Source organism: Ictalurus furcatus, chromosome 29 (assembly GCF_023375685.1).
Source record: "Ictalurus furcatus strain D&B chromosome 29, Billie_1.0, whole genome shotgun sequence".
In the NCBI taxonomy this organism is placed as follows: domain Eukaryota; kingdom Metazoa; phylum Chordata; class Actinopteri; order Siluriformes; family Ictaluridae; genus Ictalurus; species Ictalurus furcatus.
The window spans coordinates 10,338,099-10,361,186 of record NC_071283.1 but is presented as its reverse complement, the minus strand read 5'-3'; the positions used below and the strand labels follow the sequence as shown (position 1 = coordinate 10,361,186).

Below are 23,088 nucleotides of genomic sequence, written 5' to 3'. Positions count from 1 at the left end.
TCCTTTTTATATTTTTTACAGCTTTGTTTCACTAATGACCCTTATCCGTCACTCTTTTCCCTTCTAAATGCCCCATTCCGGCACTCTCCTTGTAATCTACTGTTCTAGTTTAAGCAGATCAAGCTTAAAAAGTGCAATTAATTGAAGCACAGGGAGTGGGCGTCACTCTCAGTGTGGAATCAGTGCCAGCAAACACTGATTAGAAAGTTTACACCAATGTGTGAGTGGGTAATGAAGCTGTCTGCTGCAGAACGCCAACTCTGGGCAAACTTATCAAACACACCAATCCCACGTCTCTCTATAGGGATATTTGTGTGTATTTGTTGGCATATCGGGCTGTCTGTGCATGTGTTAATGAACGCCAGTGATGCTGTCTGTCTTATGTGCTGCGTCTTTGTCTCTCTAGACGTGCTTCAAGGCGAAGTCCTTTCAAAAACAAAATCCTGGCCCTGTATTGATAGGATTCTATTTTTTTCCCCTGTATTCATGTGTCATATGAAAACACATCCAAAGCTCATTAGGGCTTAATGAGGTTTCGGACTGATACCTGGCTCATCTCGTTTCCGTGTTCTCGTGCTGGAGCTGTGATATGCTTCAGGCATGTGAGATCAGCGATGGAAAGTTAGTATGAAACTGCAGGAAGTGATCTAATTACAGATAAATCTCTCACTTGCAGTCATTCACAGCACAACATGTGAGTGATTATTGTACTGTTTTCCTCTCTCTCTCTCTCTCTCTATCTCTCTCTCTCTCTCTCTCTCTCTCTCTATATATATATAAAGAGTTAAATAATAAATAAAATAGTTTATTCCTTATATAATAATAATAATAACACGTTAGATTTATGTTTATTATAATATACTTTATATGTATGTACTATTTTATATTTCTAATTGTTTTTATATTTTATTGATTGCATGCTATTTATGCCATTTTTACAGCATGTACAGTATAAAATTTGCAGTTGAAGAAAATATAATATAATATTATATATATATATATATATATATATATATATATATATATATATATATATATATATATATATATACAGTGAGGGAAAAAAGTATTTGATCCCCTGCTGATTTTGTATGTTTACCCACTGACAAAGAAATGATCAGTCTATAACTTTAATGGTAGATTTATTTGAACAGTGAGAGACAGAATAACAACAAAAAAATCCAGAAAAACGCACATCAAAAATGTTATAAATTGATTTGCATTTTAATGAGGGAAATAAGTATTTGACCCCTCTGCAAAACATGACTTAGTACTTGGTTTAAAAACCCTTGTTGGCAATCACAGAGGTCAGACGTTTCTTGTAGTTGGCCACCAGGTTTGCACACATCTCAGGAGGGATTTTGTCCCACTCCTCTTTGCAGATCTTCTCCAAATCATTAAGGTTTCGAGGCTGACGTTTGGCAACTCGAACCTTCAGCTCTCTCCACAGATTTTCTATGGGATTAAGGTCTGGAGACTGCCTAGGTCACTCCAGGACCTTAATGTGCTTCTTCTTGAGCCACTCCTTTGTTGCCTTGGCCATGTGTTTTGGGTCATTGTCATGCTGGAATATCCATCCACGACCCATTTTCAATGCCCTGTCTGAGGGAAGGAGGTTTTCACCCAAGATTTGACGGTACATGGCCCCGTCCATCGTCCCTTTGATGCGGTGAAGTTGTCCTGTCCCCTTAGCAGAAAAAAAACCCCAAAGCATAATGTTTCCACCTCCATGTTTGACGGTGGGGATGGTGTTCCAGGGGTCATAGGCAGCATTCCTCCTCCTCCAAACACGGCGAGTTGAGTTGATGCCAAAGAGCTCCATTTTGGTCTCATCTGACCTCAACGCTTTCACCCAGTTGTCCTCAGAATCATTCAGATGTTCATTGGCAAACTTCAGACGGGCATGTATATGTGTTTTCTTGAGCAGCGGACCTTGCGCGCGCTGCAGGATTTCAGTCCTTCACGGCGTAGTGTGTTACCAATTGTTTTCTTGGTGACTATGGTCCCAGCTGCCTTGAGATCATTGACAAGATCCTCCCGTGTAGTTCTGGGCTGATTCCTCACTGTTCTCATGATCAATGCAACTCCACGAGGTGAGATCTTGCATGGAACCCCAGGCCGAGGGAGATTGACAGTTCTTTTGTGCTTCTTCCATTTGCGAATAATCGCACCAACTGTTGTCCCCTTCTCACCAAGCTGCTTTGCAATGGTCTTGTAGCCCATTCCAGACTTGTGTAGGTCTACAGTCTTGTCCCTGACATCCTTGGAGAGCTCTTTGTTCTTGGCCATGGTGGAGAGTTTGGAATATGACTGATTGATTGCTTCTGTGGACAGGTGTCTTTTATACAGGTAACAAACTGATATTAGGAGCACTCCCTTTAAGAGTGTGCTCCTAATCTCAGCTCGTTACCTGTATAAAAGACACCTGGGAGCCAGAAATCTTTCTGATTGAGAGGGGGTCAAATACTTTTTTCCCTCATTAAAATGCAAATTAATTTATAAAATTTTTGACATGCGTTTTTCTGGATTTTTTTGTTGTTATTCTGTCTCTCACTGTTCAAATACAACTACCATTAAAATTATAGACTGATCATTTCTTTGTCAGTGGGCAAACGTACAAAATCAGCAGGGGATCAAATACTTTTTTCCCTCACTGTATATATACACAAATTGTACAAATAAACATTGTACAAAATGAAAAATAAATAATTATTATAGAAATTCTGATATATTACTATAGTGTATATTCTTCTTCTACTTCTTCTTCTTCTTTATTATTATTCATTTTCTTATCCTTTTTCTTCTTCATCTCTCTTATTATTATTATTATTAATCGTATTACTCTTATTCATTTTCTTATCTTTCTTCTTCTTCTTCTATCATTATTATTATTATTATTATTATTATTATTATTATTATTATTAAAAATACAGCTATGCACATGGTACAGGGTATTTATGTGATTAAAAATACAGTGCTCTCTTGAATTTTTCCTGAAAATTTTTGATCCAAATATTGATCCCGTTTTTTTTTTCCTCTTCACTTCACTTTTCTAGTAACCGTTTTCTCTGTATTTATTTCATTACTATTCAAAACATCTTACACTTACATGGTTTTTGTACACGTTTTATTCTGAGTTTATTCTGAGTCGGCCTCTAGCTTCTTCCCCTCGCTGCCTGACAACCCTGTGACAGTTTTGGTGTATACTGCAAAAAGAAAAAGGAAAGGGAAAAAAAAGCCCAGTGCATGTGCTGACGCCAGGGAATCAGAACCGAGGAACAAAAAAGCCTAACACACACACACACACACACACACACTCTGACGTCAGAGATTCAGCAGTGGCACTCGCTGCTCTGGTTCTCCCAGAGGGACTCTGTTCTCTCTGATCCTCCTGGCCCTTCTAACAGCCTTAACAGAACAGTACTGGGTTCGCATCTGGGTTCATTCTGATCCGGGATGCTGCTGTGGTATACGTTGTGTTGATTAAAGGAATATGTTTGTTGTATTTAGTGTCTTTCCGGAGATCCTTAATTGTGAAAAAGCCACCTGGAGTTGACTTTTATCGACATTTTGGTCTATTTTCACAGCGCTTAACGACTTCCGACATTACCCGCAATGCCGTGAGTGGGATTTAACCCTCTCTTCCGCTCTACGTGAAGCAACCGATGCGGCGGTGTTTTAGTACTTTAGTCTGTCCAGCTCTCTCATTTCCTCATGTGTACACTCTGATCAAACAGATCAGCTTCCAGATCTTCAAACTTTGTATTGCAAAGCTGCATTGCAGTTCAACGTTCCGCACCATCGTCTACACTACTGTATGTTGGAGTAAATCGAACACTGCTTTAAGAGATAATAGTAAAAACCTGACTGTTTAAGATTGTTGAATTGTTTTTTTTTTCCCCTTCCTGGTATTCACCAATAACAACATGACATCATCAAGGCAGACAATCCACTTGCACAAAACAACAAATTAGCACCAGAACCACTGAGCACATTGGAAATATTTCAATTTAAACGCAATTAACATATTCCAGGGTGGAGTTTTCCTTTAAAATACGTAGCAGTGGGATGATGGGATTTCATGCATGAGGAAGGAAGGAAGTTGGTAGGAAAGCACCCCTCCGCCCTCCCCCCTTTCCCAATGTGACATTTTCTTTCACACACTTCTCCACAGATGATGGAAACCCCAGCAAGACTACTTTCCATTAAGCATGAAGTAAACCCTTTTCACATCCGATCAGCGTTTTTCACACGCGGCCCGAGCGCCTGCTGCTGCGAACCAGGTTTTGCGTAATGATGTAATGAGACGTTTGTCACGCATTGCCGCTACGAGTCCTAATCAACACTTTCCCGTCAACAATATTCTGATCATTTGTCGAATGCGATTAAATTCACGGTGGTGTTGCATTCGCGCTCTTATCTCAGAAATTCTAGTCTTCCACGAGATGTGAGTTTCGCATGAAGGATTCTTGAAAAAAAACAAACAAACAAACAAAAAAAAACAACCCGGAAAACTTTTTTTTGGAATGTTTATAGACGTTTCGTGGAATCTCATCAACACATACCGTAGTGTGGTGCGATTTAATTAGTGATTGTTGTGAAAATCAGCGTCCTGCTTTTCAAATTATTGGCAACCTTTCATTAAAATGAAGCAAAATAAATATATAGAGTAAAATGAGCAGCAAAATGCGACCAGTGATGCTTTGAATTGATCATACGGGGACACACAATAGTTTCTCAAACATTATCTAGTGCACTTTCTGTCTTCTCTTTTCAAAATTATTGGCTCCCTTCGTGAAAGTGAGCCGGAACCGATACACTCACCGTCTACTGTAACAGACCAGGTGGTGTTTCTGTCCAGTTTCTCAGAATCTGCACCTTAGATTCTTATTTTTGGCTAACAGGAGTGGAACCCGATGTGCTCTTCTCCTGTTGTAGCTCATCCACCTCAAGGTTTGACGTGTTCTGAGATGCTTTTCTGCTTATCACGGTTGTAAAGAGTGGCTGTTTGAGTTACCAAAGCTTCCTGTGAACTCAAACCAGTCTAGCTGTTCTTCTTTGACCATATTCCCCATTCTGATGTTTGATGTGAACATTAACTGAAGCTCTTGAGCTGTATCCGCACGATTTTATGCATTGCCCTGCTGCCACTTGATTGGCTGATAACCGGTAACAACACATACAATGATTGGTGCTTTCATCTTCAGCACACAGAGACACACAGTAGTAAAGATTGTCTGAGCCGGCATGGGGATTATTTTTTTGAAATAAACTGTAGCCACAAAAAATAGTTTCTCCAATTTGTTTGAGGAAAAAAAAATCATTTATCGTGTGTGTTTATTTTATTTTCTACAATAATGTTTGCCCAATTAAAACGCCCTTCTCAGGGACCCAAGGTGTTGCGTTTTTCTGAATAAATAATGCTAATTCAATGCAATGCATCAACATGTGCTTCTAAAAGCCTCCCAGGTTACTGTCGGAAAAACACCTTTTATTCAGGGAGGTTGCACTTTCGAAACAGCTCCGCATTCGCCAGCTCTTGGAGGCCCTCCTGCACTGCACACTTGTTTTTCCCCACCGTAAAAAAACACCTGACTCAGATTAGCTAATTATCCTTCTGTTTATAAGCCGATTCTGGTGTGTATAGAGCATGAACTGTTCAGTGCACGGGGAGTTGAGATGTTGGGAAACACTGAATATTTCTCTACTAACAAAGCTGATTTTGTGTGTGTGTGTGTGTGTGTGTGTGTGTGTGTGTGGTTGTGTTTAGGTGACGCCGTAGCGGCCCACGACCTTCCCCGACTCGAGCTCGGTTTGACTTGTTTGACTCCACCAGCTGGATCTCACACCTGTATTGGCCAACCGATAAAAAGCAGCGAAAAGGGGTGGGGCCATGTGGGCGCTTCGGATGCTCCTATTGGCCAGCCTACTAGGCCCTGCGGCTCTGGGTGAGTAATCTACCCTACAAACTTTTGAATAATTCATAAAACAGGATTATGAGGATGTCTTGCAACTGAGTGCTGAAGGAGATGGCTAAACAGGAAAATGTCCCTGAAGCTTGGCTAATGAATTCCGCCAGCACCACAGAGTGCTAAATTAATTTGAATTTAGATTAAGCTCTACTTTGGGAGTAAGAGAAGAGAAGAGAAGAGTCGGTAGACTGAACGCTGGTCTTAAAGATGTTAATTTGATAGTGTGAAGTCATTAATAAAGATAGGAATGGGTCGGATGCGTTGTAAGTGTATTTACACTGCAAAGTCGTTCGTTTTGTGTACTTCTCAGTAGCTTGTTGGTGTGCAGCACTTTTCTTTTCTTTTTTTCTATGCTGCCGTGCTTAATACAGTCTTCCCAGCGCGACATACTGTACAGGACACTACAGTATCAGTGTCACTGCTTTACTGAGAACGGTCTCCTATATATATATCCTATAAATAATATCCGGTCAGCAGTAGACCTATTGTGGTCCCTTTCTGTTGATGGACAGGGTACATTGTGTACCTACGGAAATGGTCTTGGAATGTATATTTTTTAATATAACAAGCAGATAGATTTGGACTATCAATTATATAAGATATAAACGACAAGAAACAGGAAAAATACTCCAGAACAGGACATGCTGTGAAAGGAAAACAATCAATGAGTTCCCACCCAACACAAAGTACCAGGAAGTTGATTGTTTTCCTGTAAAAGCATGTTTCTTGAAGTGTTTTGTTCTTCTTATACCACAACAATTTCCCAACATTTATTCATGAACAGCACATTCATTTATTTTTAGCCCAATCTAGTTAGCATTTAACGTTGAGAAACTGCAAAGCCTTCCATCCTGACATTTCCGCCCATGTTCCCATTTCGGAAAACTGACTGTCGTAAAGCGCTGACACTGGAGACTCGTTCCGAAAACACGAAACATCTTCTCGTGAAACACTAGAGATGCCCCGACACCGCTGTTTCTTTTCCGACACTGACACGGAAACCTTGAGCATCAGCCGATATCGATAGCCATCTTGATAGCAAACCTGCGATTTTGATCTATTGTCAGAGCGGCTGACTTGTATGGCAGATGCTGCACATAATCTAAGACTAATAATAAACAGATTAAAAAAAAGTTGTTTTTTTAACAAAGGATCATTGAATTATTGAAGTTTCTTGTTAGCAGTTTTGGTTTATTTATTGTTTATGGAAGCAGTCAGCAGGGCTTCTTGGTAAAGGCTTAAGGTAAGGAGTTTATAAGCTTTCTGGTTTATCAGGAATATGACACGCCACGTTTTTTTTTTGTTTGTAAGAGAGAGGAAGAGAAAAAGTGATGCTGGTGATGTTCGTGTTTATCGTTGCTATAACGTAAGTGATAACAGGAACTAACTTGTTTCCTGGACGTTCCACAAAAAAGTGTCGTTCATTAAGAAATAAAACATTGTAATGGTTGACTGTCTGATCGACAGCGCGGTTGTATGGAAATAATCCACTCAGGGTTCGGCTTGGTGTAGGTTATTTTTGTAGAATATATCATGCGTTAATTCTTTACTTGATTAACACTTTCTGGCCAATCAGAATCGAGAATTCCCCAGGCTCCGGTGCACACCCGAGTTCAAATGAAATGAAACGGATCAGAGATCTGTTTCCTGGACCGCACAAACTTTCGAAAAGTACCGAAATTGAGGAACGCCCTTGTGGGTTCATGGATCATGGTGTTGAATCTGGCTGCTGTGCCTGAGGTTAACTCCCGCTTCGTCCTCTTTGTCAGTGTCCGTATGAGTGATATTGCCCAGACTCCATAATGCGGTGGAGGATTGGGCGTTTATGTTGTTGTCCAAGCATCCAGACCCCGGCAGTTCCACCATGGAACCGCCCTAAATCACAATACCCACACCTATTCCTGGAAGAGCCTGATTACTGCGGTGGAGGTAGACGTTGTGCATGTGGACGACTATTAAAAGGACACAAAGGGAAATACTTTAGTATAACGTGTGGCAGTAAGTAGAAGGAAAGCAGTCTCTCTGAGTCTCTTCAAACCATTCCCTTCAGGCATAAATGTCTGGCAACACCTTTATCATCAGCCTGTGTAGCATATATATATATATATATATATATATATATATATATATATATATATATATATATATATATATATATATATATATTTTATGACTGAGAGAGAAAGGGGCAGAGAGGGAGAAGGAGATGTAGAGTGATGGTATGAGATAAGGCCCCACAGGCTGGTAGAAGAAGACGGCGACTCTCCAAAGTGACACACATTTTTCATAATGTGAGTCTGACACACGCTGGGCTATGAATGGATTTAGCCACACAGGGGAACGAAAGAAAAAAAAGAAAGAAAGAGAGACATCCAGAGCAAATGAGGGAAGGAAGGTATCTGTGTGTGTGTGTGTGTGTGTGTGTGTGTTACTGGATTTTGGGTGGGAGTACAAGCTGGAATACCATTTACAAGAAGACGTCTGTAATTAAAATAAAAAGATTTTTTTAAGTCAATTATTGGCTGTAGCTTTTGTTTTGTTTTCCGTATCATTCATAATAGCCAGTGCCTGTTCAGCCAATAGCGAAAAAGGAATCGTCGTCGGCGACCGGAAGCGAGAGTGTTCTCTGATTGGCCATCTGAGCCAATCAGAGCATCCATCCATCCATCCATCTTTTTTCCATACCAGTTATGCTACACAAGGTCGTAGGGGAGGGGAGCCTGGAGACTATCCCAGGGAACTCGGGTCACAAGGCGGGGGACACCCTGGACGGGGTGCCAACACATTGCAGGGCACAATAGTACACACATTCAGACACTACAGTATGAACAATTTGGAAATACCAGTTGGCCTACAACCCCAATAATGTCTTTGGACTTGGGGAGGAAACTTGAGTACACGGATGAAACAAGGCTGAGATGGGATTCGAACCCCAAACCCCGGAGGTGTGAGGCAAGCATGCTAACCACTAATGGTCCCCTTTCTTCTTGGTCTCGATCTTTCTCCTGCCATCCTAAAACAAAACCAAGGTTCCCTCAGGTCCTCCCTGGATGGTTATCCAGTCTACATTTCTAAAGAAGAACCTTTAAACCTGGAACCTGTTCTAACGGAGGATCATCTACATACAAGTGAAAGCAGTTTCATCTACATTTTACTACATTACAGTTACAGCCTTCAGCTTGCATTCCTTTAAATAATGTTTAGAACCCTTCAGTGTGCTTCAGTTGTATATTGAAGTGTTTCTCCGTTACAGAAGGTTCCAAGAACGTCACTTTTAGAATGCTAGAACCATTAACCAGTACTCTCTTTCTCACTTCTGCTTCCTTTCTCCACATCTATCTTTTCTTTCTCACTCTCCTTTCTCACTCCTACTTATTCCCTTGCACTCACCCTTCTTTACTAATGCCTCGTCTTAATTGCTTTCTCTGTATTTTTTTCACCTCTCTCTTTTCCTCTTAACTGCTTTCTAGTTTTTCACTCTGTCTCCATTCAGTCTGTTTTTTTCCCTTTATCTGTTATCTTATTATCCTTGTCTCCCCTCTTCTCTGTCCTTACTTCCTGCCCTCCTCTTTTCTTTCTTTCTTTCCTATCTCTTTTACATCTTACATTTTATATCTGTCTCTTAGTTCTCTGCCTTCCTTCCATCCTTCCTTTATATATCTGTCTTCTTCTATCTCTCTCTATTCCTCTGTCTATTTCCTTCCTTCTGTCCCTCTTTCCCTTCTTCCTTCTCTGTCTGTCTTTTACTATCCCTCTGTCTTCCTTCCTACCTTCCTTGATTTCATTTTCTTTCTTACTTTCTTTCTTTCTCTATCTTTTATCTCTCTCGTGTCTCACATCCTTCTTTCCTTCCGTTGTTTATCTGTCTCTTTCTTGCTTCTCACGCTTCCTCTCTATTTTCCTTCCTTCCTTCCTTCTTTGTCATTCATTCCCTTCTTCCTTCATCTGTCTGTATTTTACTATCCCTCTGTCTTCCTTCCTACCTTCTTCACTTGTTTGTTTGTTTCTTTGTTTCTTTCTTTCTTTCCAAACCACATACACCCACACTAACTTCTAGGTCAAAATGGTCGAGATGGTGATACTGGTAGCTCCCTATTCAATCCACGAGTGTGATTTGGGACAGGCCTTGTCAGGACATTATTTCCAGTTTTCTATTTTCTCATAATACAGACCACTGCCCCCTTCTGGTATGGAGAAGAATGACCCCCTCCCTCCCCCGCCCCCATTTGTTCAGAACGCACGTGCGTGTCGACCATCTGTTGAATTCAGGGTGTGTTCGAGTACAACTTTTTTGCAGAAGACAAACAGCACGGCTAATCGGTTGCTTTGCGTGGCTACAGTTCTCGCCCGTTGCCTTTTGACCGCTTATACAATATTGTTTTATATTTTTAGTGCTTGTCTCTTCATCAGCGTCTCTTCAGACTTCACAGGGAGAAATGTATAAGAATAGTTTTCTGTCAGTCAGGATATTTCAGCCTGTCTGACACTGTTAATTAATTTCCTATTTCAGGGGCCGTCGTTAATACCGCACGGGCCTCAGAGTGTTCTCTATACTCATCTAATTAATTTCACTAATGCCTCTTCGCCATGGTATTAATTAGAGACATTTCAAGTTTTGTCTTGTTATTCTTCATTTAATAATAAAAAAATAAAATAAAGTACTGCATCATAAAACACACGCCGGAACCCAGAGCATGCAGGAGAGGCTTTAATAATTTAATATGGTTAATATGGGACGGCACATAAAATACGATTCTTTTCATATGAAGAGTAGTGTGGCTGTAAAAATGTTTGATCGCTTGGATCGCTGGTGCTCGTTTAGGGGGCGGCTTCTGTATTCCACTCGCTCAGCATTATTTAGAGCGGAAAAAATGAAAGAGAGGAAAAAGGTGAGAGGATAAAAACAGGAAACAGCCGTGGTATTATGATCGCTCCATGCTAGAATGTGAGTTCAGGTCTGTAAATAAAATTATTTTGCTTAAAGTCCACCAAGACACTCTATCTTATGTAGTTTTTAGATGTATGTGGCTTCACATTGTGCATAGAAGAGGTAAGAGAGAGAGAGAGAGAGAGAGAGAGAGAGAGAGAGAGAGAGAGAAATTCTCACACTGACACACCCAAGAACAGCGAGAACAGCAGTTATGGCCCTCGGCTAGCAGATAGAGGCAGGATGGATCATATCTTCAGTGTAATAAAACTGCCTTCACTGCAAGGTGGTCAATTTGGCAGAGGAAAGCATGAGTCAGAAACCGCGTGGGCGGATTTCTGTCAATGAAATGTGTGAATGCAGAATTGAACCCGGTTGTGTCTGGTGTTTTAGATGTCTGGGAAAAGAAAGGTAACACTCGGGAAACTATCCAGTGCTTTTTGTCAGATGGATCGAGCTTTTAATATGGCCACCATCGACTTGTGCACTATGTGGAAGGCAAGCCGCATGGGAACTTTTAGCACAGGAACACTAAGAGGACTTGAGCTGCTTTTGGGAAGGGTGTTGTGACCGTTATTGATGTTTTACTGTATATAGTGGCATCGTGGGAAATGTTATTTCTGATTGGTGCGGTCATGGCGAGGAAGAAAGCGCAGTATTATGTGTTTAGTTGTAATTTGTCGTTAACCGGGTCGTATCAGAGGAGGACTTTTTTTTTTTGTTTGCTTGTTTTTTTTCGTTCGCGTTACCTCTCGATTCGGATCGGCCCTTAGAGAGCTGTGGATAAACACTGCGTTTGTGGCACCTTCGAAGTGCCAGGTGTAATACTGTCATCTCCCACCCCTACAAGTTTGACGCGCAAAGTAGGGGAAAAACAAAACAAAACATGGACGCCTTCACGAAAGCGTGTCTTTTCTTTACTCTGTAGGAACATGTAAAGCGCTAATAAAGCTACTTTAAGTGCACTTTTAGAGTTACAGGCCTGAGTTTTTTATAGTGGATGTCAAACATTCATGCAACAGTTTGGACTGAAACTGCAGCACGGCAACAACAGCGGACAGTAAGGAGTAGCTTAGCAACAAGGCTAAAGTTAGTGATAACTCTGATGTTCTCAAAACAGCGATGAGTACGGTCAATGTTGTAGATTTGCTGTATATAAGTACGATGTCTGTATATAAAGCCAATATTGCTATAAACACATTTAAAACTAGAGAAGATGGATTGTTCATAGTGTGAGCGGCCATGCTGGTTTGACATCACTCTGTAAACAGCGACGGAACTGGTACCCCAAGTTGACACGTTGAAATGTCAGGTATTTCGGGTTGTTTTTACCGGGAATTACAAGTTGCAAGTTCGCCTCGAATGCAGCATCATTTTGTACAGTAGTACAGCAGCTCTGAGAGCAGTTCCAGCTGCAAGGCAAATCACGGGTGTGTATTAACGTGCTTGTTTCTGTAATAACAACATACACGGTCAGGTGTAAGTAGACTTCAAAAGTAAAGCTCTAAAATTCTGTACATTTTGTGCCACAGGAAAGTTTTCAGGACGGACTCCTTTACACTTTGAGATTTCTCAGTAACAAGGCAAGCTAGGGCTGAGAGATAGGACCAAAGTACCACATCATGATACTTAAAGACATTTGTATGATACATGAGATGCATCACTATATATAATTGATCTCATCTCATGTCAAACTGTAAAAATAAATAACCGTTAAACCGAGATTGATGAGAGTTTTATTTAATGTCTACAAAAACTCTAAACCTAACTAGCTACCTTTCATTTCTAATTATTTAGTTAGTATTTTTAAAAAAATACTAACGATACTGATGATATCTCAGAAAATAACAATAATAATAACAATAATAATAATAACAATAATAATACTAACAATAATAATAATAATAATAACAACAATACTACTACTACTACTACTAATAATAATAACAATAATAATAATACATTAAATTTTTTTTATAGCGGCTTTAAAGCAACTTCTCAAGGCACTTTTCACAATAAGAAAATATCAAGAAAATACAAAACATACAAAAACAAATAATCTATAATGACTACGATATCATATTGCACAGGTCTTTGACAAGCTACAGTTTTTGTTTTCTTTTTTGGCTGGTGAGGGAGCAACTGTATATAGCTGTTATAAAGTAAATAACCTGTGCTGCAGATGTTCCACAACAATAAATGTAACTATAAATGGATAAAAATTATGACGTGCTGTTCATTAACCAATGGGTGCACGGTGGCTTAGTGGTTAGCACGTTCGCCTCACACCTCCAGGGTTAGGGGTTCAGATTTGCATGTTCTCCCCGTGCAGCGGGGGTTTCCTCCGGTTACTCAAGTTTCCTCCCCCAGTCCTAAGACATGCATGGTAGGCTGATTGGCATGTCCAAAGTGTCCGTAGTGTATGAATAGGTGTGTGAATGTGTATGTGATTGTGCCCTGCGATGGATTGGAACCCCGTCCACGGTGTACCCTGCCCTTCTGCCCCATGCCCCCTGGGATAGGCTCCAGATTCCCTACGACCCAGTAGGATAAGCGGTATAGAAAATGGATGGATGTTCTTTAACCAATAAAAAAAAATGGTTAGGATTGGCAAGATTTGGCTGTTGTATAAGAGCGATAAAACATTTCGGGATGCGTTGCTATACGGTAGGAAAAAGAAACATCTCCGCGGTGGTTCATGTTGGGCCGCGTAACACCACTGCATCATTGATTATTTTCCTCTAACAGCACACCTTATCAGGTTTTATTTACACATTGATTGATGGGACAATTTTGTATTTCAATCACAAGAGAAAAAAAACCAAACTTTTCCTCAGTCACGCATACACACAAATTCCTCAGGGTTGTTTGCTATCCAGTTTATTCACGCCGACACGTCTCGTGGTGCAATTTTCTCAGGAAATCGTCACTCTATGGCGAGATTGCTAAATTAAGCATCGATCTTGCCAGGGAAGTGTAAAACAGAACGGCTGTTTGCGTTTACGATGCCGCGTCTGCTGATGGCTGTCTCTCTCCCCCGTGCTCAATGATCTGTCATCGATATTTCAGCTTGTTGCTAATATCCTGCTCGCTTGCTGTCTTTCCAGGTGTGTTGGGCTAAATTAGAAAATATATTTTGATGTTTTTATTTATTTATTTATTTTTTAAAAATATGTGAACGACGGTGCAGGAATGAACGAATGTCACGGTGCAAGATCCCAAATAAACCAATTACTATAACGCCAAAGTGCAACATAGAAGATTCCATTTCAGCATATTTACATATATATTAGATGAACCTTGAAGGAACCATTGGACTATTTATAAACAGTGAAACCATGAATAATATGATCATGTTCACTTCATATCCATTACAGTTGGTTGATTTTTATTCCTATTATTTTTTTTATCTTGAGTTGAGATGATTGACTCGGCCTGTCAAGAATACTCTACTTGTTTAGCCTTGGAACTGTATCACAGCTCAAGGTACAATGCTGAACCACTGAAGTTTTATCATATTCGCTCGGTTCTAAGAAGATTCTCTAGACGCTTTTCCGAATCCATCCATTGGTAGTCACATCATCAGTGAAGATAAGACGCGTGGTTATTTACGGATCACATAGCCCACGTGCCCTTTAAAGGTTTCAGGGAATTGCGACAGGCTGAACTATGGTTCTTGGGGCAGTCTGGAGCACAGTGAATCTGAATTCAGGTTATGTGTTCTGCCCTTTTGGGTTTAATATTTCACAACCCAGAGTGTGTGCCTTGGTGGCTCACTTAAATTCACAGTGGGCTTTGAAAGTTCACGGCTCCTTGTCAAGCTCCATTTTAACACTGCTTTAAATCCCAGAGCTGTATGTTTCGCGCTTGTCATTGGCATACCTTTTTTTTTTTCTTTTCTGAACAGATTGTGCCTGTTTTTCATTATTTATGCAGCACGGAAAAAGCTTATTGTTTGGTGAACTTGTGTAAATTTCAGTCGGAGGATGTGCTCAGGCATTCATAGCGTCTACGGATCTGATCGATTCAAAGCAGTTTACAAAAACAGAGTTCAAAGTGATGCTTACTCTGCCATTTATCAACCATCTTTGTGCAGTGATGCTTTAAAGAAACTCCACTCACATATGCTGCTGTCAAATCTGGTCTCATTGGAAATTTAGATTGGGATGAAGGTCAGAAGTGTGGATTGGATTTAGTTCAATTTCATACAAATTAAGTCATTAGAAAAGGTACGGACATTAACCCTGCCCCACCGCCAACATTAACCTTACGTAGAGTTGCATACGTTTTTTGCGTAAATTCTGCTGTCCATATTTTTACAGACCTTTCACCAAACGAATTGTCTCAAAGATGGCTTTTAATGTCAGATAAGCTAGGAATTAAGGCTATGGTTAAATATATATCCTGTCATTGCTGACATGTGATAGTCACTTTGCAAATGCTGCTTTAGCGATGTTATGCAATGTTACACTAAAACATTTTCATTGCTTCAAACGAGACACAAATCATCAAAAAGGCGTATAACGTTCCTTCAAGAGAAACGATGTACTCCATGTAAATATTCGCCTTACTAGTTTTGCGCAAGCTCGGCCGATCATCATTCGCCGTTAATGAATGGTAAGTGGAAATCACTACATGGTGATATCATAACCATCTTAAATTATATATATATATATATATATTCAAGATTTAATCTTAAATATTTTGCAGGTGTTTTGAACTCTCCAATATGAACTGACACCCCTGGAAGCCCCGCCCACTTCCTTTATCTCACATTCATAATGTTTTACTTGTTCGAGTTTCCCTGTTGAAAGACATGCTGACACAGTGCTCTTACTTTCTGTTATGGTAAATGGGAGAATGTGGTTTGAGTTCATTAAATAAATTTGTGATATAAAATCTATTAATGTATATTCGACTGTAAACAAGTATATAGTTAAACGGTTCGAACAGTTTGAGCAGCAGAGGAAACAATAAGAGTGAATGTGGAAATGTGCACTTTTTATGGTTTACCATTTGAGTTCCAGCCACAGAAAGAACTCAGCTCTAATTAGTGCCTGTCAGAAACATTTACATTTAATATCACTTTTAAGACACAGTATTTGATTTGATTAGAATATAATATATCAGATAATAAAGACTGATAGCAGCAAGTCAATTTAATAATTAACTCTGTTGAATACAAGTTTATTATTATTAGACTGGTCTATTAAATGATTCTTGATTTATGGGCGAGTTTTAATGGGAAAAAAAAATATTTCCACCTATAGATACAGTCTCTCCAGCTGGGCCTGATACAGCTCGAGCAGGAGTTGACCAGGGGGCATTATTTCTGAGGCTCTCCCAGAGTGTCGAGCCCCTCACTCTGTTATGGAAAGTAAACCTAGTAACCCTGTGGAGGAACCTCATTTCCACAACCTTATTTTTTACGACCACCACCCATAGATGAGGAGCTGGAATCTGTAGCCAGGGATAAAGAGAAGTCTTAGCTGACCTTCTCAGGCTGTTGCAACCACAACCCGTACGAGGAAAAGCAGAAGGAAAAGAGGAAATGAACGAATGAATGGACGAATGAATGAATAAAAGTAACCAGTATGTTAAATTCCTGCCATAATTCTCCATTTAAACACATCCTTTTTCTATTGCTGGAGTGAACCTTATCTCCATTTGGGAATAATTTATCGGTGTTAAATCTTTTACTCCATATTTATTCATCTATCCCTCCATCCTTCCACCCATCCATTCATCCATCCATCTGTTGATCCATCTCTCCATCCACCCATCCATTCATCCATCAGTTTCCATTCACCCATCCCTCTAGCCATCCATCTACCTATTCATCCATGTACCCCTCTAGTCCTCCATCTAGCCATCCATCCATCAGTTTCATCATCCATACCTCAAACACCTAAATGGATTTCTCAAGGGTTCTTTAGAAATTTGACTGCTTTGCTTCTTAAAGGTTTCTACTCATTTTCTAATAGTACCCATTCTCATGTATAGTTCTACATAAGGGTTCTCCCAGAGGAACAAGCCAAAGAACCCATTATAGGTCCTGAATATAGTATAATACTGGGCTGCAATAAACTGGCGTCCCATCCGGGGTGTATTCCCACCTACATCCATCCATCCATTCATCCATCTATGCTTCTATTCACTCATTCCTCTAGCCATCCATCTACCCCTCCATCCCTCTATCTAGCCACCATTTACTTTGGCCAGGATAGTATAGTTGTTGAATGAATGAATCAATATTTTTTTTCTGGGGATTCATTTATATGTAATAAAAGTTTTTGGGAAGTGATAAGAGCACTTTTATAAAAGCCATGACTGGATTCAGTATATATTGTAGGCAGAGAAGATTGGTCATAGGCAGCAGTAAATCAATGAAGACTGAGCTGGTATGCCTCAAGAGAAAACACGTCAGTACCTCCACTCCTTCAAAACCGCTCTCTTTTCCACAAATTGACATCTGGTAAACAAACTGAATGGCACTGCAGATGCCTGCAGCCGGAGTTGCGATTCAACACACTTCAGGCTTTTTGTGTTCTGGGTGTTGGAGATATACATTATTGTGTAGAGTTGGGATATAGAATAAAGCACAGATGGCACTGAATGGATGCTTTTGTTCCAACATGACACAATAGTGATGCTTTTCTTATCCAACAGTGCTCTGTGAATGCGCATTGCCCTGAGGAACCTAGCACTGCTGTCAGCTTGACACGATCGTCCTCGTTGCCTTCAACATACACACTTTATATACACAGAAATATAGAGTTCGCTATATAATAATCCCGCCCTCAGTAACACTGTCAAACATTCATAATGTTTTTTTATTTGTACTCTAATTCATTTCCGCTCCCGACTCTAATCCCCCTGATATCTCTTGCTCAGCTCTGCCTCCTTTTATTCTCCATTTTGCTCGTACAGTTCAAATCAATACACCCCTTAACTTGCCTGTGTATTGGAAAAAAAAAAAACATAGCTTTTCGAAGATTATTGTGCAGCTTGTTGCCAAATCCCTGTAATTCCTTTTCTTCAAAAAGAATATAGCATGAAAACGGGACGGACGGATCGTCTTCCAAAGGGACGGACGGATCGTTGAGACGTTCATTCGGTTTCGAAACGTTTACGCATGATGAATAATGGTTGATGAGGCACTGTATCGACTGCGGGGTCAACAAGCTTGCACGCTGTTTATATTGGAGACAATCTAAGAGAGCAGAGAGCCGCCTTCATCATGAAAACCAGCCCACACACACTGCTTAGTATGTAATATCGTCCATTTCTAAGCAAAGACGCAAACACACGAATAGTTTCTTATATAATGACTTACATTTCGGTCTCCATTTACTGAATATAACATGCTATCTCAGTGTGCGCGCCAATATCGTGATGATAAGCCGTGCAAGTCGATATGTAATCAGACTGCAGGTAATGGGAATAAAAGGGCTAACTGACTGGAAAAAAAAAGCAGAAGGCACACAACGGAAGAATGGAAAGTTAATAACGGTTGACTCAGGGAAAAAAAAAAACTGGATTGATTTTTCAGCCACTGGAGTGTCACACATAATATTTATAGGCGGGTGCAACCGTGAAGGGAAAAATGTCACCTAGTGGGAAGAAAACTTCACACTCGCATTGATCAACATTAGGAATTTGCCTCGAAACTGACTGAACACTTCAATAGTAATCGAGATGTTTTCAAAGATTTAGCAGGATTGTTTTTCTCTGTGTACATGTTATTGATGAATAAATCCTCTCGAGTTCGTTTCAAATCCGGGTTTGTATTGAAGAGCTTTCTACATCATAAAAAATAAGAGCCAATCACGATCCAGTATGCAGATATCTTCTGTTATTAAATAACATACCAGTGGAAGTTGAGGCGTTTCCAATTTGCATTTCCAGAGATTTGAATTTCATGATGAGAGTAAAAGTACTTGCACCCTCACACATGTTCTGTTGTCTATCGACTAGAAATCAAGACTCTAGACCCAAACTCTTCGCATCACAAGATATAAGAGCCAACGATGTTTCACTGTGCAAATATTTTCTGCTGTTAAACAGTGTACCAGTTGAAGGAGGAGGGCCATTTCCAATCTGCATTATCAAGAGGTTTGAATGTCATGATGAGAGGAAAAAAGTATTGGCACCCCCTGCTCATTCTCCTGTTGTCATGACTCGAAGCCTAAACTGCTTGCAGCACAAAATGTAAGCACCAGTCAAGTTCCAATGTGCAACCATCATTTGTTATTTAACAGGATTTGGGGTGTTTCCAAATGGCATATCCATAGATTTGAATTCTGTGCTGACAGCAAAAGTATTGGCACCCCCGGCGCATTCTTCTATCGTCTAAAGACTCATAATTGTAACTTGGCGTCTAACCCGTGCTGCAAAATGTGGAGCCTGTTCCCTTTGTTTTCCTTTCTTAGACACAGACAGATTGAACGCTTTGCTTTGCTCGGCAGCTATACCCTTGAGCTGATGAAAAGAAAATGCTGTGTACTGAGATAAAATTGTTGTTTTAAAAATCTGTAGGAAATCAGAGAATGGTTGGTGACCAACTTTATGTCTGAGTATACAGACACGAGTATTTGGGTTTTCGTAAACCTCCTACGTCCGACACAGCAGCACAGGAATATATATTTGAATATAGTTTAATATATTCCATTATACTGAATTGCAACAAGCTGCTCTCATCAAGACTCATCTTAGTCTTGGAAAAAAACAAACAAATGAGGCAATGAAACTGGTTATTTTTTGGTGCAAACACGGTTAGAGATCAGTGGTTACCAAGACAGTGTGATAAAAAAGGTTTGTTTTTGAATATATGTGAGAAATAAAGAATACACCACTTTATGATGTAATGTGTGGTGGTGTGATATGGCCTGAAGTGAAGCAGAGATATTGTACTGTTACCACCCCAAAGTTGATTATTTTTCAAGACCCAGAAGAGATCATACTTTTTATCCATTTACTGTTACATTTCATGGTGTACAACCTCTGCAAAACAATTGACTTACATTGTAGCAGCTATAAACTGTCATTCCCTCAACCAGCCTCTCTTTTTTCCTCTCCTTTGAAGTTGAAAATGACAAAAAAAAAAAAAATACACCTATTGATGTTACTCAGACTTTCCTGTGTTGGACAACTTGAATATACAAAGCCTTGGCACTGGAGACTCCTTCCAAAATGATAAATAAACATCTCTTTACAGAAACATTCACCATATCAACAATTTTTCATGGAGTGTCCGCATACACCCATGTAAGATAACGTTATACAATTAGCAGATTAATATAAACCAGTGATTTGCATTCCCTGCTGAAAAAGAAACAATAGAAACCATTACAGAAATTCTAATGGTTTCTACTACAGATACCATTACAAACCATCACGTGTTAACCATTAAAACCATTATCATTGTTGGTCCTTAATGGTACATGGCATGCCACCAACAGAAGGCAACAAATTACCAGTAGAAACCCACAGGGTCCATTACAGTTTCCCTGAAAACTAATACGATTCCCATTATAACCATTAAAACCGTTACAAATTCTCTATTCTATTCTATTCTTCTTTGTTGTTTTTTTTCAGCAGGGTTGCTGCTGGAACTACTGCTGGAAAATGAAATGAATCATTGAGAAAATGAATCAATACCTTCTGACCAAGCAGAATCGAATGAAACTATATATTCAATTATATACTGAATATATACTATATATACAAATCAAATATTTACAGATTTCAGCCTATTTTTACTGTTTGATTTATAAACAATAACAATAATGAACTGTAATGATGGGAAAATGTATTTGACTGAAAATCGCATAAAGGTCTTCAACACAAAGGAAACACCTCAACTGCCATAAAGAAATCAAAATGCTGAATGAATGAATAATACGTTGTATGTGATTTAGATTTTTTTTTCCCGCTTAGCTTCAGAAAACACAGGTTCAAGTTATATGTGATTAATAATAATAATAATAAAGAAGGTTGTGTCAACATAGCCTTTATTTACACAAGCAGTCATGCACAAAACCTATATTAATTAGACAGGATGCACCTGTACGTGGTTTTTTTTTTTTTTTTTTTTTAAACGTTCTTATTAGATCGCCCACTTAAATAAATAAATAAATAAATAAATAAATAACACAATTAAATTACTGTACATAATTACACTTTGCTTAATAAATTCATTAATAAATTTTATGCAAGAGCAAGAGCAAATATACAATAGGCTATATACAGCGGGGGAAATAAGTATTGAACATGTCAAAAGTCTTTCAGTAAATATATTTCCAATGAGGCTATTCACATGAAATTTTCACCAGACATCAGTATTAACTCAAGAAACCTGGAAATATAAAGAATTCACAAAATTAAAGTCCATAAATAAAGTTATGTGTAATAAAGCGGAATGACACAGGAAAAAAGTATTGAACACACTAACTGAAATTTATTTAATACTTAGTGGAGAAGCCTTTGTTTGTAATGACAGCTTCAAGACACTTCCTGTATGAGGAAATGAATCGGCCGCAGTATTCAGGTGTGATTTTGGTCCATTCTTCTAAACATATTGTCTTTAAATCTTGTTCAATTGGATTAAAGTCAGGTGATTGACTGGGCCATTCTTACACCTTGATTTGCATTGTAAGGCTGATCATTTTTAAAGAAATGTATTTATTTTATGCATATGTATAGATATAGTACTTGATATCCGTCTTCTCTTTTGTCTCGTACATGTTTGCAAGTAAAAAAATTAATAAAGTTCTAATCATGATAAAACACATATGGCATGCATTCATTCATATTCCTATTCATTACTGACCTCAATTCAAGTGGGGTTTTATTGTCATTCCTCTATATAGCGTGTATACATTGGAACAAAATGACGGTTCTTTCAGGAACATGGTGCAACACCGAACAGTACGCAATACTACATAAACTGCAAATATACAACAGTTTCAGATGAGTGCAAAACAATAAATACACAGGACAGTAGATACACAGAACATGGACTGTAAACTGTAAACATGGACTGTAAACTGTAAGCTATTGTGTAATGTAGCAGCACAAGTATAGCAGCAATACTGGCAGCAAAAACGAGTTCCATAGTATAAAGCGACTGATGCAGTTATGTAAAGTGCAGTGTGCAGTAGTCATATGTTTACATACGCCTTGCAGAATCTGCAAAATGTTAATAATTGCATTTTGTTTTTTATTTAGTTCCGCCCTGAATAAACTATTTCACATAACAAATGTTTACATATAGTCCACAAGACACAATGCTAACTGAATTTACACAGATGAACCAGTTCAAAAGTTTACACACGCTCGATTCTTAATACTGTGTGTCGTTACCTGTATGATCGACGACTGTTTTTATGTTTTCTGAGAGTTCTTCATGAGTCCCTTGTTTGTCCTGGGCAGTTAAACCGCCCACTGTTCTTCAGAAAAATCCTCCAGGTCCTGCACTTCTTTACTTTTCCAGCATCTTCTGCATATTTCACCCCTTACCAACAGCGATTATATGATGTTGAGATCCGTCTTTTCACACTGAGGACAACTGAGGGACTCGTACATGACTAGTACAAAAGGTGCAAACGTTCACTGATGCTCAAGAAGGCAACACGATACATTACGAACAAGGGGGGTGTCTAGAAACGGAATAATCATGAGTCCAAGATGTGTATTCTGGAACCTTATTCATCAAAGAGATACGGATATGCTGTTTGAAAGAAAAATGTAAGCTTCTTTATGTTCTCTTTTACCGTTACTCTCATTCTATTTTTAAAAATCACAAGGTATAACATATTAGCAGTACATCAGGCACTAAGGGAAATCTTGACTCTATACTCCTTGCTACTCATCCGATACACTGATACACATCCAGGTCATTCGAGATCGTTCATGAGCTTTAGCCAAATTTAGTTTTGTGTAATATTTACAGGTTCTAAAGCCGATTAACTAAATAGACTTTAGTCCCACCAGTTGTTTTGCACTGACTGTAAAAGTCCAGATTATAAAAGCGCTCTAAGCCAACACCACCACATTAATGAAATGTTTATATTAATGCCTAATATCAGATCAATTTAATCCATTGCCAGACTCCAGCCTCAGCAACTAAAGCCCAGACCACACTAACCAAACATTTGGCACCAAGCCCAACGTCCTGTGTGTGAACTT

General features: G+C 39.2%; 1 protein-coding gene across 3 annotated transcripts in view; it reads left to right on the top strand.

The window, feature by feature from the left end:
• The window catches only part of LOC128604116 (adhesion G protein-coupled receptor L3-like), a 344,541-nt gene that overhangs the window by 103,745 nt on the left and 217,708 nt on the right, over positions 1 to 23,088 (top strand). For all 3 annotated transcript variants that reach the window (XM_053618945.1, XM_053618946.1, XM_053618944.1), the window contains exon 3: positions 5,771 to 5,948. In XM_053618945.1, the coding sequence (XP_053474920.1) occupies positions 5,894 to 5,948 (55 nt within the window). In that variant the 5' untranslated portion in view covers positions 5,771 to 5,893. The remainder of the gene's footprint in view (positions 1 to 5,770; positions 5,949 to 23,088) is intronic.